Source organism: Streptopelia decaocto (genome assembly GCF_964273445.1).
Source record: "Streptopelia decaocto genome assembly, chromosome: 7".
In the NCBI taxonomy this organism is placed as follows: Eukaryota; Metazoa; Chordata; class Aves; order Columbiformes; family Columbidae; genus Streptopelia; species Streptopelia decaocto.
The window spans coordinates 41,443,361-41,459,595 of NC_138661.1; the positions used below are offsets into that span (position 1 = coordinate 41,443,361).

The window sequence follows — 16,235 nt, forward strand, 5'->3', positions numbered from 1 at the left end:
TTGTCAGGGAGGCATCGCTCTTTCTAACGTGTTATCCATGCCTAGAGTTCCTCTGCTTTGCCTCTGCGATGTTTATGAACAGCAGCTGATTTCCAGGTTCTTTTTTTTAATCAGTGGAATAGATGATGTAGGGGGAAAATAACTGAAAAGGCAAATATTGAGAATTCGCTGTGCTGTCTTAGTGCTGGCTGATATTGAAGTCGGGCACTTAGATCTCAACATTCTGCAGGCAAAAAAAAAAAAAAAAGCAGTTGGTCAGTGCCTTTCACCTGGAGACTGAAAAGGGGGCTGGAACAGCTATATAAAGGTACATGGCTGTCTCCACCAGCAGAAGAACTGGATACCTCATGAACAGTCAAATCAAAGCAGGGAAGGGAGAAAGAAAAAGATGTGACAATGCTTTAAGAAGACTCTCTGCCAGAAGTGGGATTACCATGGCATCCTTTGCAGTTCTGCTATGCAGAGTTGGTACCTTCCCTGGATGTAGTGGTGAAGTGCATCTGAAGCATTTTGCTTGTTAAATAGTTCATATATTTTTCATCTATTGCTAGAATCCATATAGCTCGCCCGTGCTTTTATCTCCAGAGCAATGTAATATCCTGACTCCATGGTAGCGCTACAGCAGGTAAGCCCAGCTTGCCTTTTTTCCTTCCAGAGCTATAATTGCCCAGGCACAGCCCATTAGTGGAGAATAATATGAAGGGTATGAATGAGACGAAAATTCCCTTTCTTGGCAGTAATGGTCCTACCACATTTCACTAGGATTAGAAAAAGGACTAATTGCACATGCTAACCCATATGCATGCATAAAAGCATAAGTGCATGCATAAATGCAGAAGCACAGAGATTTGCATATGGGTACTGTCTCTTGCAAGCACATAAGCATACAAACATTAACAAATATTTGCTCTGCAAGGGATTTTTAAGACTGTATAAGATCTGTAACAGGAATTTAAACAGTCTGTGCAAAATACTTCTGTGTGTTTGTGTGGTGAGGATAGGGTAGGAATCTACTTCCCCCACTTCCCCATATCCACTGCTGTGAGTTGGGTTTGAGATGCAACTGGATTCCTGTCAAAGCAGTGGTTATATATTATACTATCAGCTGTGAAGCATTGTCATCACACACTTTGTGCACAACTTCAATTAAACATTCATAAATAAAAGGCACATCCTTTGACTGATGTACGGCCAGGCATTTTTTTATATGTGTGCCCACGTCATTCCTGTTCACGTAGCATCCCCGGTGCATGGTTTGATTCCCAGTGAATTATTCCCTCTTTCATGCAGCTTTTGCTCAAAGTCATTATCTGGACTTAGAACATGAAAATGTTCTTAGAAAATGAAAGAAGGTCCTCTAGAGTTCATTTATCAACCAAAGACAGGAGCTGGCTCCAAAAATAATCTATAAAGAGGGAGTCAGTCACCTATGGCATCTGGCAATATCTGTGTTGACCATAAACTGCAAAAGCCACATGTGGATTGCATATTATACCAACTAAGGGAATGCACATCCCTCTTCCTTATTTAGTACTAGTCATTCTGGGATTGCAAATCACTGGTTCATGCAGCGTTCAGCACCCTCTGGGACTAGATACCATTCCCGGTGCTGATATCTGCCCTAGCCTGACACAATAGGCAGCTTGAACACAGACCTGATTCCGTGGAAGCTGTCCGGGGTTTTTTTTAGAAAATTTTTGCCTAATGATTTGACTTTCCCATCAATACTAATGTGTATTGCCAGCTGCTCTCAGTGGAAAGTTGTTTTGAGCAGAAACTGTTGAATGTAGGTAGTATTTAAAGCTACATAAACTGTGCCTCTATGAGAAGTGACGCATCTCTGCCAGTTACTATATCAACACTGTGACACTGAAATTTCTCTTTTCACTGTAGGCTGCCAGGTGTTCAGTCTCTGCCTGTTTCACTAGGCAGTTCAGCAACACTGTCGCTATTCCAGAGGGTGTGTTGGAACATTACTATGGGTCTAATCCAGAGCAGCGGATGCTTTGTGGACCAGTGGTCAGGCTGGAAGGAAGACCTGGCAGATGCAGTAAGAGGACGCTATGTCAGGACAGGGGTATGTGGCTAAAGAATCACAGAATGTTAGGGATTGGAAGGGACCTCGAAAGATCATCTAGCTACACTGGAGAAGCAGATCTGGAATTAATTTACAGCCCCAAGTATACCTGCAGAGCTTAGAAGAGTTTGCACAGTGCTCAGCAGAGAAGAAAGCTACTGCTGTCAATGTCTTCTCTAGGCGTACTAATTTCTACACAACTAATTTATTGAACCAAGAGTAATGGGATCCGTGCACTGAAACCTACCTGTCATTAGGAAAAATACTTATGCAGTCCTTTCCTGTTGTCCAGTCTAACAAAGAGATACAAGTCATACTGTGGGATGGCCCCACTAAGCCTAATGTATTTTTCCTAATGACCTGTGAGAACCATAGAATACCAGGTTGGAAGGGACCAAAAGGATCACCTGGTCCAGCCTTTCCTGGCAAAAGCACAGTCTGGACAAGAGGGCCCAGCACCCCGTCCAGCTGAATCTTAAAAGTCTCCAGTGTTGGGGAATCCACCACTTCCCTGGGGAGATTATTCCAACGGCTGATTGTTCACATTGTGAAAAATTTCCCTCATGTGTCCAACTGGAATCTCCAATTGGAGTAACTTGTACCCATTACCCTTTGTCTTTTCCATGTAACTCCTTGTAAAAAGGGAGTATCCATCTTCATTGTTGCCATCCTTTAAATACTGGAACATGGTGATGAGATCTCCCCTTAGCCTTCTTTTCTCAAGGCTGAACAAGCCTATTTCTCTCAGCCTTTCCTCATTTGGTGGCTTCCCAGTCTTTTGATTATCTTTGTGGCCCTTCTCCAGATCCTCTCCAGCCTGTCCACATTTTTTTGCATAGCAAGGACCAAAACTGAAAACAATATTTCACGTGTTGCCTGCCAACCGCTGAGTAGAGCAGGGTAATGACTTCTTTGTCTCTGCTGGTGATGCTATTGTTGATGCAGCCCAGCATCCTGTCGGTTTTCTCTGCTGCAGCAGGACACTCTTCAGTCATATTGAGCTGCTTGTCCACCAGGACCCCTGGGTCCCTTTCCACAGAGCTGCTCCCCAGCCAGGTAGATCCCAGCCTGTGCTGCACCCCTGAATTTTGCTTTCCCAAGTGCAAGACCTTATACTTGTCCTTGTTGAACTTCATAAGGTTCTTGTTAGCCCACTCTTCCAGTTCATCCCAGTCAACCTGCAGTGTGGCTCTCCCTTCTGAAGTGTCCTCTTCGCCACACAGTTTGGTGTAATCAAAAAACTTCATCAGGCTACACTTGATGCCATGATCCAGATCACTTATGAAGATGTTAAACAGTGTTGGGCTCAATATTGATCCCTGGAGGACCCCACTCATGACAGAAGAATCCACTGAGAGCACTGCTAACACCAAATGAATCTCTATTGGAGAATGGCTGAAAGAGAAAGGGCATGACCCCAGAGACCCTCTCCATGAAAAAGATCTTCTCTAGTTAGCATGAGCTGAACAAGGGTGGGTGAGAAGGTATTGCCTGGGAAAGGCCTGCATAAACAAGTCTCACAGTCTCAGGAGGCAGCTCCTGAGAAAGGCCTGGATAAACAAGTCCCAGGAGGCAGCTCCGAGATAACGAGGGAATTCACATACCAGGGGGGCCACAGAAGGGGATGGACTCATTATGTATGTTGGGATGGGCTCATTACGTATGCTATCAAATCGGTGTTTGACAAGTAGGTATAATTAATAGAACTGTTATAAAAGCTTGCGCTCTGTATCAATAAATTGAAGCATGTTTATCATCCGCATCGAATGGCCGCATTTCTTCCTCCGTCGCCGTAGGCCCGAACCCATGCCGGGGTCTTGACCCCCGACATTTGGTCCCCGGGGTCTTGACCCCCGACAAATCTCCTCTTTTGGTAGCAGGTACTTTAGGACATCAGTCTACTTTTGCAACACAATTTGCATAAAGCCATGTGACTGCTTAATCAAGATGCACATTTGCAAATGTTGACATGCACCTTAAGTGTAGTGGCAGATACCTGTGCAGGTGAGGCTCTCTGTTGGGATGCAATTCAACTTATCAGAACTGGGCTGTGAGACAAAATCCTTAGAATCTCGTGGTGCAGACCCTTGATGCAGGAGCTACAGAGCTGGTTACAGAAGCAGCAAAGCTCCACCAACAGTATGTGGAAGCCCCAGCTAACATCCCAAGTTTTATCTGCTTTGCTGCCTCATTATGTTATTTCTCTCTGGTTCCCACTACTAACAGCAAGTAGAGGGAATGACACTCCAGTTAATAGTTTATAAACATCCAGTCTCATTTAGTTGTGCAGAGGCTTCCCTACAGAGACAATGAGCAGAGCAGGGGCCTGAGACTCAGCATTTCAGGGGAGGAACCCTTACCAGGGAGAGGGCACCCGAGGAATGTCAGTGTATCATCCTTCACTTCTCAGCTGCTAGAAAGGTGGGGGTGGTAGGAAGGGATGTTGGTTGGGCAGTAGCACCTGCTCAAGCTACATGACTGAGATGGTTCCAGAGTCCAAGTGCTACATGTGAAAGCAGCCATGATGAACATCTGCAGTGAATGTCAAGAATAGTATTTGTGGAGAAGGCCAAAAAATGAAGGAAAAAATAATCCTTCCACATATTTACTACTGCAGTATATGGCCAGAAGATAAAATGGAAGAAGGTCTTCTTCAGGTGGTCCTCAGACGTTCCTCATAGACATGTGCAGGATGGTATGAGTAAATTAAAATACTGGATACTTCATGTCTTACCTACATTTAAACTACCACTGGCTGGATTAGAGGGCCTTGCTCTCCTTTACTGTGTCCACCATCTCTGTTTCAACAATAGGAAAAGAGGGGATTTTTGCCTCATCTTTTTCTTTTCTGTGTCTCATGGGACAGATTACTCACCTTTTTCCATCTGCAATTGTGGGACAATTTTATTAAAAGGGATATACAGATGTGCATGTGTGTGGTGGTGGCAAGGTGGGAGGAAGAAGATAGTTTCACAGGAAAAACAGGGGAAGGGAAAATCCCACCTACTCCAAAAGCAGCTCAGAAACTCAGCAGAATGTTAAGCAGCCCAAAATTTAATTAAGCTTTAAGGATGTAAGGTACAATTTATGCTGGAATAAAAGTCTATCTCAGTTCAGTGCCACTAGCACTCTTTCTGGACCAGAGATTCTGAGCTTGGAGGCTGCTAGTTGACATCTCATCCCTGTTGTTATTGATGTTGAGAAGAAACTGTAAGGGAGAGAGGTCAAAAAATGGATGATATATTCATTAGAGGATTTTGGCCAGAAACACAATAACTTTGCAAGTATTATCATGTCAAAGCCTCCTTCCTGTAAAAGAATTTACTGCCTGTGTAGGTGGAAAAAAAACCCCCAACTTAAATCTAAAAGGTCAGAAATACCCTGAAAAGAGAGACACCCCCATATTAATTTTGTTGTTCATGAAAGGGATGAAATATCATCTAAAGGCTTGTTCTGGCACCCTGAGAACAAATCACTGGTGATTCCAAATGTCAGCAAAACCTACAAGCAGAGCTTTGCTGTCTGTACAGTTCACAGTCTTTGGCATGAGTTAAAAGTAAAAATGAATCTCAAGATTTCTGAAGTCTGGGAAGCCCATATGTGAAGCCAGTTATGCATCCTGGTATTTTGGCAGAGATAGTTTCCTATTGCAAGACTTTGAAGCCTACATGAAAAAAATAAATTGCCTTCATGCTCTATAACTAAAGGCATATGAAACAGAGCAGCTTTGTTTAAGTGAACCCAAAAGTTCAAACCCACTTATTTTCACTCTTTTTCCTCATTAAAATTATCAAAACCTGCTTTCATTGCCAAATACATGACTTTTTATGAAATGCAGCTTCCAGTTGCTTTTAAGGCTGGTGAATCTCTACAGATTTTTCAATTAATCTCATCTGAGTTTTAATTTTGGAACCATATAAGCATAGATGCTTTCACACTTTATTTGGTATAAAGTGCTTTCAGGTCTTGTCAGTTTATTTTTCTCAGTGATGCAAAGCTAACCATTTATTATGTGAACAAACTGACTACTTTTATTAAATTTTATAAGTAAACTAAAATAGTATCTTATTCATTCTCAAAGAAGGCAAAATATAATAAAAAAGAGCAAAAATATGAACTTCAGACAAAATACAAATCTTGACCAGTTTGAGAATTAAACACATGGGGTATCTAATAGATTGCTGTCAAACTGAAGCAAAATACTAACCCTATGGAAAACAGTAGGAATTTTGTGTGACTTCAGTGACTCCCTATAACTATTATCTAAGGAGCAGGTGGTGCAACTATTATAGTTATGCTTCTATAATGGTTATTCTAACTTTATAATTTACACCATCCTTCCAGGTGGTAGCATTTTCTACCAAGCATGTACTGTGTTTGCAGGGATGTGCATGACATAAGATGCATGGCAGGTGAAAAATCAGGTTCTAAGCATCCTTGGTTGCCAACAATATGCTTTTTCTTATACAACCCATTTTGTAAAAATCTCTCTAGAAGATGCCATCATCTGTTGGTGGAAGTGCCTTGGCCATGTAATCTAGGCATCATGAAATACTGCCTGCCACAGTGTAACAGAAAATCATTCTTTCTTGGTGTGCTGAGAATAAGCAGACCATGGTCATAGTTCAGTGTCTCCTCATATCATCTTTGACATATTTATTTTCTTGCCATGGAACAGTTTGTGAAGGCTCTGTCACAGTCATTAAACAGCTAGCCTCATTTGACAACAGTCTTTTAAAGAACTGTAAAGAAACACAATAAAGAACCAAAAACAGTGACACAATAAGCAAAGCTGATACTTGGAGTTTGGGATTTTACACAATTGAGCAAAAAAACATTTGCATTCAGAGGAGTGGGCAGACTGATCACAGTACAGCTCTAGAAAGGTAATAGTTAAGTGTGGTATTCCTGTGCAGAAGGATCTTTAGTAAAGAGATTTGAAATGGATTTTATATAAGAACTTTCCCAGTAAGAGGAGAAAAAACACCAGACTAAACAAAGTACCACTTTTAATCCAAAGCAGCAATATGTACCGAGTTCTTTTCATATATCTACTTGATTGCTAGATGATTTCAGATTAGTAAAAGGGCTGATATATTTTTCTTTCTATTACTGCCTATTGCATGTCAGCTTTTGGCATCCCAAATTCTTCAGCTTGAGTGCCACAGGCTCCTCTCAGGAGAGGGCAGGTAAACACCTGTAGACCTCTGGATGATCCTTTCCACAGCTGTGAATCATGGCCTCCAATGACATGGCCAAATACCAAGATTGTCTATGGTTTCCTTGTTATACCATTAGGATTTATTGATGTTTTAAAATGAATAGGGACAAATATTTAAAAGGTGTCAGTTCCTGAATTAGGCTGTTACCAGTCTGGGATGTAGGAGACCAAGTGATGCTTCTTGCTCTGCCACAAATGTTATCTGTGGCATCCAGTATCTCATTCAGATTCCAATGTATGGTGGTGTTTAGGCAACTGATTGCTGTAGGTATGTAACTTCCCTCAGTTTAGTCACCTTTATACCTTCAGAAATCTGAACTTAATTCTCAGAGAGAGTTTTATGAGTTCTCTTTTGAAGCTTTTAGTCTTTTCCAATAACCAGGTACCCAATGCAGCAAGTACCTCCCCACCTTCCAGTGGTGTTGTAAGGGTGGATTTGGGAAACAGAGAATCAAATGCTGCCGTACTGACAGCTCTATAAGCCCACAAAATATACAGATTCAGGGTAATTATCTCAATGCACAAGTCTTTCACCAAGACAACGCACTAGGAAAGGCTACTGCTTACATTTTTGCAAAAAGGGGCTAATTTTTTGCTGTGTTTTCTTGGGATGCTTGTTAAGGCCAATGGCAAATTTATTTTCTCAAGGTAAGGGAGAATTTTTTGATCCAGAACAGAGAGGTCTGGAGGAGTTGTAAATGCTACAGTCATTACTAGTCAGCAGCTTCATTGTCTGGAAATAATTTCCTTTCTACCAGGACTCTTTAGCACATGAGCCAACTACTGCCCCCATATTGTGACTACATATTACAATGAATTATTACTGCTTATTGTTTCCTTGTCTTATATCACGTGGTATTTGCATTTCCTTTATGCTGCATTATTCTTTTTAATATCAGGTAATGTGAAGGTTACTCAAATGTCACACAGGGCAAGTACATGACATAGGAAATAAGGCTGAAAAGAGCATGGAGCTAAACAGGGGTAAGAAGACAGAGAAATTAAGCTTTATGATGTCAGTCACCTGCACTCAAGTGTCTGGTGAAATAGAACCTTGCCGCAGTCTAATCTAGTATCAATTATCTCTATTTTAATGCTTCAGTCCTCCTGAATGCTTTACAATGATCATTAATTATTTCCATATATAAGGGAAAGCTCTATCATTGTAGGGGTGAGATTTGGAATCTCATTTGTCGATCAGATTCTTATCTCTGAGCCAGTGTCTGGTCATCAGCATAGGCAAAAACTGCTGACATCTCACGTGCAGAAGTTAGCACACGACAGGGAGATGCCATTCTGTTATGCTGTATCTGAGGAGTGTGCTTTCCAGTCTACACAGCAAAAACTACAGACACACACACACACACACCCCTGCACAGAGAATGATAACATTTATTAAACTGTATTTATTTTTCTTGTGAAAAGTTATTTAGGAATGTACTGTGACAAAATCTGAAGGTCAAAATAGTTTTTCACTGCTTTCAGCACCTTGCAGGAAATTATAAGTGAACCATGCTCTAGTCACTTAAGATGTTTGAGATCCTCAGCCTTCACTGAAAATTCTGGGTAGGTAAATCTCCTAGAGTGGTCTGTGCTTTAGGAAGGCGGGGGAGGGAATTTCTGCTTTATAAAGACATCACTTTATATTTATAAACAGTACAGTTTAACAATGGGAACATCTACACTAGCCCTTCTGCTTCGATAAAGACACACTTTTGAGGTGAATCTTACCAGTGGAGCCTTGGAGTGCATTAACTGGAATGAATCCTTTTGGATGAAATTAAACTGGAAAAACTTATTCCAGGTGCACAGTTGTTACAGTCATTAATGGGCATTTAGTCTAAAAGTATTAGAGCTTGTTCAAAGCAATCACCCCCTGAAATAAGTCTAATAAGGACCTTGCATCTTCAGCACCAACTGTTTCACTGAACAAAGCCATACCCTGTGAGCTGCACTATCTGCTACTGTGCACGTAGCCTGTGTTGTTTAATTTTTTGTTAGCAAATATTTTTGGTAGCTGCTGAAATAGTCTCAGGAATAAAAGACTTTCTGTGCCTAGTATAAACAACTTTTTATTTCCCATTATTTTTTAAATTTTCCCCTAGATTTGTCTGTTATCCAGAATATTTTCAGTCATCAGCTGGAACATACTTTGAATGTTCTACAGACATCACAAACATGACAAGCTGATGTTAACTTGTTTGAAAGATTGTACATATTTTATTTTAGGGGCTTAGGAACTTCCTGACAAACCATGTTATGTTCATCTGAAATTTTGAATTGTAAATGTAGAAAGCTGCATTATTTTGAACTTCACTAGAATGACTCATCTTACCCTGATGAGGGAAAAGATAGTTTACTCTTTAAACCTTTATAATTTCTTTTATTGGGAGTCGGACTATAATTTACATGTTAAACTCAACACAAACATGATACAAACTTCTTTCTACACACCATCTGACTAGAGCATAAATATGGATTTCTATTATGCAATTAAAAATCAAATACAATCTAATTCTACTAATACAATTGACAATATTATTTGATGTAAGTTTTGTTAGACAGTATGCAGAGGAGAGGATTTATTTTGGTTATGTTATTACAGTTAGTATTATGTATATAATACATAGGGTAATATCTCACACCCATATAGCAGGTCAGCTTATATATGCACATATACATATATGTACATGTCTGTAGAAGTCAGTGTGGTCTGTGAAACCATCCCTGAATTCACTGACTTCCACTACTGGTCTTCTGAGAAGATTCACATTTGAAGTATGTCTACATGTGCAGAAGATATTGTAAATTCTGCTATGAAACTCTGTGCTGGGAAATGGTTGCAGGATACTTCCTCTGAGAATCGATGCAGAAAATTATTTAAGACACGGCTGTGTTGTGAGAAGCAAAGGAAAGTGGTCTCTGTAGTTTTCCATCCACATGGGGCAAGGGAATTACTATGTTTGGTGTCTTTCAAGAGTTCCCTATCTAACTGAAAAATGAATACTAGTCTTAGGGTACCATTCCACATCTACTCTCCAAGGAGGTTCTGTAGATTAGAAAAGACAGTATGAAACAAAAAAAAAAATTAACTGCTTTTCCTCCACCATGCTCTGAGAGAAGGCATTTATAGCCTTTAAGCTAGCACATTTTGCCTTTTGTGGTTTCTGACTAAACAGGGTCCACTGTGCTGAAGAATGATTTAGAAGACAGACATGGCTACCAAGGGCATATTATTTTGTGAACAAATTGGTAAGATTCTCAGTCAAGGGGTGAAAAAAGGGAACAAAAGCAATCTTTCCTCTTTTGAATTGAACTGCTTGTCAAGTTGTAGTTATGTTCTCTACATAACATATTAACTCAGTATTCACCTGTGGAACACTACTACATCAGAGAAAACTGAACTCTCATCAACATCACTTGCTTAATGTTGTTTTATCTCCCAACTCCAGGAACCATTACTTCCAACCACCTTTTTTTTTTTTTTTTGCTTTGTCTGGCTTTCTTCATTGCATTAAACCACTTGCCAGCTCTCTTCTGTATCCATGTCCTTCCTGCTATTCCCTCAGGCCAGAGAGATCAGCACCTGCCCCTTCTCCTCCCCTTGTGAGGAAGCTGTGGACCATGCTGAGGTCTCCTCTCAGTCTCCTCCAGGCTGAACAAACCAGGTGACTTTAGCCGCTCCTCATACGGCTTCCTCTCCAAACCCTCAACTTGCACCAGGGGAGGTTTAGACTAGATATTAGGAAACATTTTTTCACAGAAAGGGCTATCAGGCACTGGAACAGGCTGCTGAGGGAAGTGGTGGAGTCACCATCCCTGGAGGTGTTTAAAAGACGTGTAGATGAAGTTCTTAGGGACATGGTTTAGTGGTAGACTTGGCAGTGTGAGGCTAACAGTTGGATTCAGTCATCTTAAAGGTCTTTTCTAACCAAAATGATTTAATGATTCTGTGTGTGTGATCATACCTCATGATAATTTTAAAGCAACGCGTAAGAAAAGTTTTCGTGCCAAGGGCAATTTCCAGACTCTCTCACCTTCCCCATCGAGCAGCACACCCTCGTGTGAAGCAGCAGCAGCCAGCTAAGCTGCAGACACGCAATGTTGGCCCAGGGTGATGTGACCCCGCACGGGACTGGGGCGGCCAGAGGGCAGCAGGCACAGAGCAGAGCCGGGGCCTGGAGAACACGCTCCTCGTTGTAATAAGTGATGGTCAAAATTGTTATTGTTGAGCAAATTGAGTAGGATTCAATTATATTATGCATATTGTTGTAAGCAGTAACTACGCTTGTGCAAGATTGATTATGTTTTGTAGAACTTTGTAATAGTAATTAAGCCAACATCTGGAGGAAACCGGGTAACAGAGCACCTGGATGGTGCACCGGATAACAGAGCGCCCGGATGGTGCAACTGATACCAGAGCACCCAGATGGTGCACCAGATAACAGAGCGCCCGGTAGCATGTGGACATTGTCGACTAGCCAACCAGGAGTTAACTCGTCAAGGTGTCCCAGCGCGTGAACGAGTGAATAACATATAAAAGCACATACGAAAAGCTGAATGTTTGTGCCCGTTGGCGGAACCGAGTTCCCCCGGTCATCCAGCGCTGTTTTGCCTAATTATCGCTTGCTTTAAATTCGCTTGCTTAATAAAATTAATTGATTAGCTCAAAAAAACTCGTCTTCATTTATAACATCGTCTTGGCCAAACGACACCTCTGACTATGGCCAGGTCCATTCCTTCCACTTTGCTGCATTCGCATCGAACATACAATGAAAACTGGAGGTGGTGAATACATTATAATTTTAAAGCACTTCACATCAAATGTCAGGGAGTGTTTTTTACTACCGTGTGGCTGGCAGGGTTTCCCAGCGAAGGCTGCCTGCAGGCCTGGCTGCACTGGCGCTTCTGGGCTCTGAGTGTCTCGGCCCATCCCTGGAAGCCCCACGCGAACTCCCCGGGCCGCCCCTCCGGGCAAGACGAGGCCTCGGCGCCGCGATCAACCGCGCACAGACCCACCCCGGCTGCCCCCCGCCAAGATGGCGGCCCTGACCCCCGCGCTTCCTCTTCCGGCCGGGGTTGCCATGGCGCTGCCCCCCCTCGGCCCACCCTCCGCCTCCCGCCGGTGTGTGTTTACATCGGGCAGGAGCAGCCGGAGCCCCAGCGCCGGGGGAGACGGGGACGCAGCCGACGGCCGCCCGCCCTCCCTCCATCCCCGCCGGGTGGAGCTCCGGGAGACGCGGCATGAAGGTGATGCTGGCGGCCGTCAGCGGGGGGTTCCCGTCGGGGGTCGGCTATGGGTGGCGGGGCGAGGGGCAGGGCCCGGGCCCGCGGCGGTAACCAGCGGCGGGAGGTGGTGGCCGCTCGCCCTTTTGACGAAGTGCAACTTCCAGAAGCTTCCAACTTCACGGGGGATGTGATGCCGCTTCTTGGAAACGTCTCCCGAGAAAGATTCCCTCGGAACGCGGGGCCGCCTGCCCGCTCCGGGCTGGGGTCTCTGCGGAGGAGCCGCCCCGCTCCCCGGGGCACCCTCGCCAGGCTCCGCATCTCGTGGGCAGTTTTCCTCCTCCGCAGCCCGGCGGGTTCGTGCCGCCGGGAGCAGCTCCCCCGCCGCGGGAGAGGGGACGCTGGGGCTGGGCAGTGAAAGTAGCGATGGGGCGGCTCTCAGGTGAGGGGTTGGCTCTTCAGTTCTGTTGTCAGCAGTGCTATGGGATTGGGTGTTTTCCCTTGATATTCTGCGGTACCTGCTTGATTTGCAGGATATGACTTTTAAAAAGATTCCCTCCCGTTAATCAGTCTGAAGCATGAGGCACACCAGGTATTCCCTGGCTCCTCAATTTGTCTAGCAGTCAGAAGGACTATTGGTCAGCTAGACTGTAAGCTCTTTGAGGCAGGGACTGTATGTAGCTATGGTCTGTGCCTATCCTGATGGAGAAATTTGGCTCAGGCCTTCCTCCAAGCCTCTGATTGGGTAAGTATGTGCTACAAGTTCCCCAGGTTGTGCAGGTGCTGGGTTCTGGGCACTGAGCCTGTGTCAGTGCCTCAGGTTGCCCATCATCTCTGGGCACAAGGGGCTCTCTCACCGCTAACAGAGGAAAGAAAAGGGATGGTTTCCAAGTACACGAAATAAGTACATACAAAAAGAAAGTTTCCTTCTGTGCAGTGATATTTATTTGTTTTACATTTGTTAAAAACCTGATAATAAAGAGTATTTTTTTTTTTCTTTCTCTCTGATTGTTTGTTAGTTCAAATAGTGTGGGATAACAACAACAACAAAAATACGTGCAAGGTAGTTATTGGTAAACAGTGCTATGGCCCTGGGTGAGTTGTTGACATACTGCAAAACAAAAACCTCAGCGTGCTGCCTGAACAGTACATCCAGCTTGCGGCCAGAAATGAAAATGTTTCTTTCAGCTTCTGTTTTATTGCATGCAGAATAAACTACTGATTATTCTTGCTAAGCCAATTACTTCTGCTGAATTCCTCTTTTGCCCCACTGGAGTGGGGAAAGCTTGTGGCTATTTTAAGTGGTCTCTCTTAAAATACAGCAAGATGTGAGTGGAGTTATGTTCTGACTGTAAGGACAATGTGTTTGAGGAAAGAGTATTTTTGTTTTTTTAACCAATTATCAGGTATAAGCACTGTATAGAGTTTTTCAGTATAAAGGGCTGCACAGTTTTTTCTCTGACTGGGTAATTTCTTTCGGTGTGTGTTTCTTTCCATATGTGCTACCTTTTGCTGTAGCAGTTGCCTCAGTTTCCTCTATGTAAGATCATTGGAGACGCATGATTTAAACTCTTAAGCTAGGGGCAGGATAATTACATTTTTAATTAACAAATGGAATGCATCAAAATGTTTGTGCTTAAAAGGGGGAGGAAAGGAGAAGTGGGATGAGGGGTGACTGTGTGGTGTGGGAATTGATTATGAATCCCATTTATGGACCTGCTCACAAATAGCTCAGTGTGACTTTAAAACAAATCAAAGTTTAAGTTACTGATCTTTGCAGGGAATACATCAGAACCAAGCTTTTTGAAAAGTCATCTTGACTATTTCTCCCCTAATTGTTGTTTTATCTTGGGAAATACGTTTGAGTTTGTGTATTTTTAGTAGTGTTGGTTTTGAGCCTTTCTCATAGATGCTGGTTAGCAGGTTACTGAGAAGGCAGGGCTGTCCAAGTAAAACAAGTTAACGCGAGTATGTGTGAAGATGGTCATCCTGCTTACAGGAGGGAAGAGGCAGGTGGAGAGAATGGTAACATCAGGGGAGTTCTGCTGTGGGAGTGATTATTTCAGGATCCATCACTAATGTTGGTTACTGAGGAAACTGAAACTTGATGTATTTTATTTTTAAGTAATCAAATAACACAAGTATCCTATTTAAAAAAAGTAGAGCGAAATAAAATAGCGTGGCAAAGTCATACTTTAAAGCTTGAGGTGTTGAAGCTGGTTTGGATTCAGGGTAGTCTCTATTTGTTGTTTGCTTCTGTTCCCATCTCTTTCAAGCAACAGCAGCATTTGAAGATGGTCTCTCTTGGCCTTTTCAGGCTATACAAAATATAAAACTGGTTGAAAGCCTGTTTCCTGCACTACAGGACAGGAATGAGAGGCAATCAGCTTGAAAGTGGACTGTTCCTATATGTAGGAATATTTAAGTGCTAAGTCATGAATACATCAAGAGTGTTTGCTTTCCTTCAATGACAGATCTTCTTGATGGCAGGAAATACCCTTTTTCAGGTGGGGTGAGAAGGGCAGTTCCATTCATTAGGGAAATGGAGTATTGTGGGGAGATGACCCAACCCCACCTGTCCATCACACTGTCAGACACCAGTTACTGTCCCACAGTACAGTATGTTTCCAGTATTCTTCTGTTGTGGCCAAGTGCTGGATTTCTCTGGTCTTAGGGCAGCACTGGAGAATGTACTTGTGTCCTTGCTAACAGAACCTCTTCATGCCTTCTCTTCAACCAGTGAGTGAATTGGGGCATTAGGACGGTCCCTGATGGCTGCCTGGTAAAACTGCTGTTGCAGAGGCTGTCTCTAATGCTGCTCCTGTTGCTGCTCTAACTTAAATCCAAGTTCAGAGGAATGAGAGGTATTGAGAGTGTCACGTCATATTGAAGTTCTTGTTTGGGAAAGCAAGCTCAAGATGTGATTTCAGTTAAGTAGCTGCACCCCTTTTTATTGAAGTGATTCTCCAAAGTAGAATGAGAGCTCCTGGTACTTTGACATGTGCTCGCATCTCAGTTGTGTGTTTTGGGATAAGACAGGTGTCACAAATGTGACATTTTGCTTTGAGAAACTTACCCCTATATTTAAGAGAACGAATGTGAACTGACTGCCTATAGTTGTGTTGTATTTCTGACTGCCTGTGATGCTTGATGTTGGCAATTGTATCCTAGAGATCAGATAAAGGTGAAGTCTTTGCAAGATGAAACATCAAAAGTTATGGAAAGCCTGAGTAAATATTTCTCTTGCTTGTATTACAGACAGCTCTGTTCCTGAAGGATGTAATGGATTGTCCTGTCAAAACTTGATGTATATGTAACTTTTTTTGTTAACATGTCTCTGATCCTGTTTAGCAGGACTTTTGGCAGTTGAAATGGAAAGTACTTGGGAAGGGAGCAGCTTATAAAAAGGAGAAGAGACAAAAAGTATTCCTTTCTATGGGGTATATAGTTATATTTTTTTTTCCTGGCATGTAGTCCTAAATTTGGTATAGGAAGCAGGAAGAGAGTGAGTGTAAGCGATAGAATAAAAGAAAACATGAACTATATATATTCTGTAGATAATTCTGACTTAAATATTTGCCTACAATTGGTCACACCCAGTTTTCTTTATTGGTGAACAACCTTACAAACTTTCTGGTGTTTTTCCTTTCCCAGTGTTTCAGGCGAACTTCAGAGAGATGGGAAGAGGTTACATGTCTTCAGAGTTCTGGG

General features: G+C 42.7%; 1 protein-coding gene across 3 annotated transcripts in view; it reads left to right on the forward strand.

The window, feature by feature from the left end:
• The first annotated feature begins 12,416 nt into the window (after positions 1–12,416).
• The window catches only part of LOC309442750 (transmembrane protein 263-like), a 202,465-nt gene continuing 198,646 nt past the window's right edge, over positions 12,417–16,235 (forward strand). The window contains exon 1 of one of the 3 annotated variants that reach the window (XM_082058898.1): positions 12,417–12,548. Coding sequence is in view for 1 of the 3 variants with exons in the window: in XM_082058899.1 (XP_081915025.1) it covers positions 12,543–12,548 (6 nt within the window). In the remaining 2 variants the exon portion in view is untranslated. The remainder of the gene's footprint in view (positions 12,549–16,235) is intronic. The other 2 variants (XM_082058899.1, XM_082058900.1) reach the window with 2 other exon arrangements.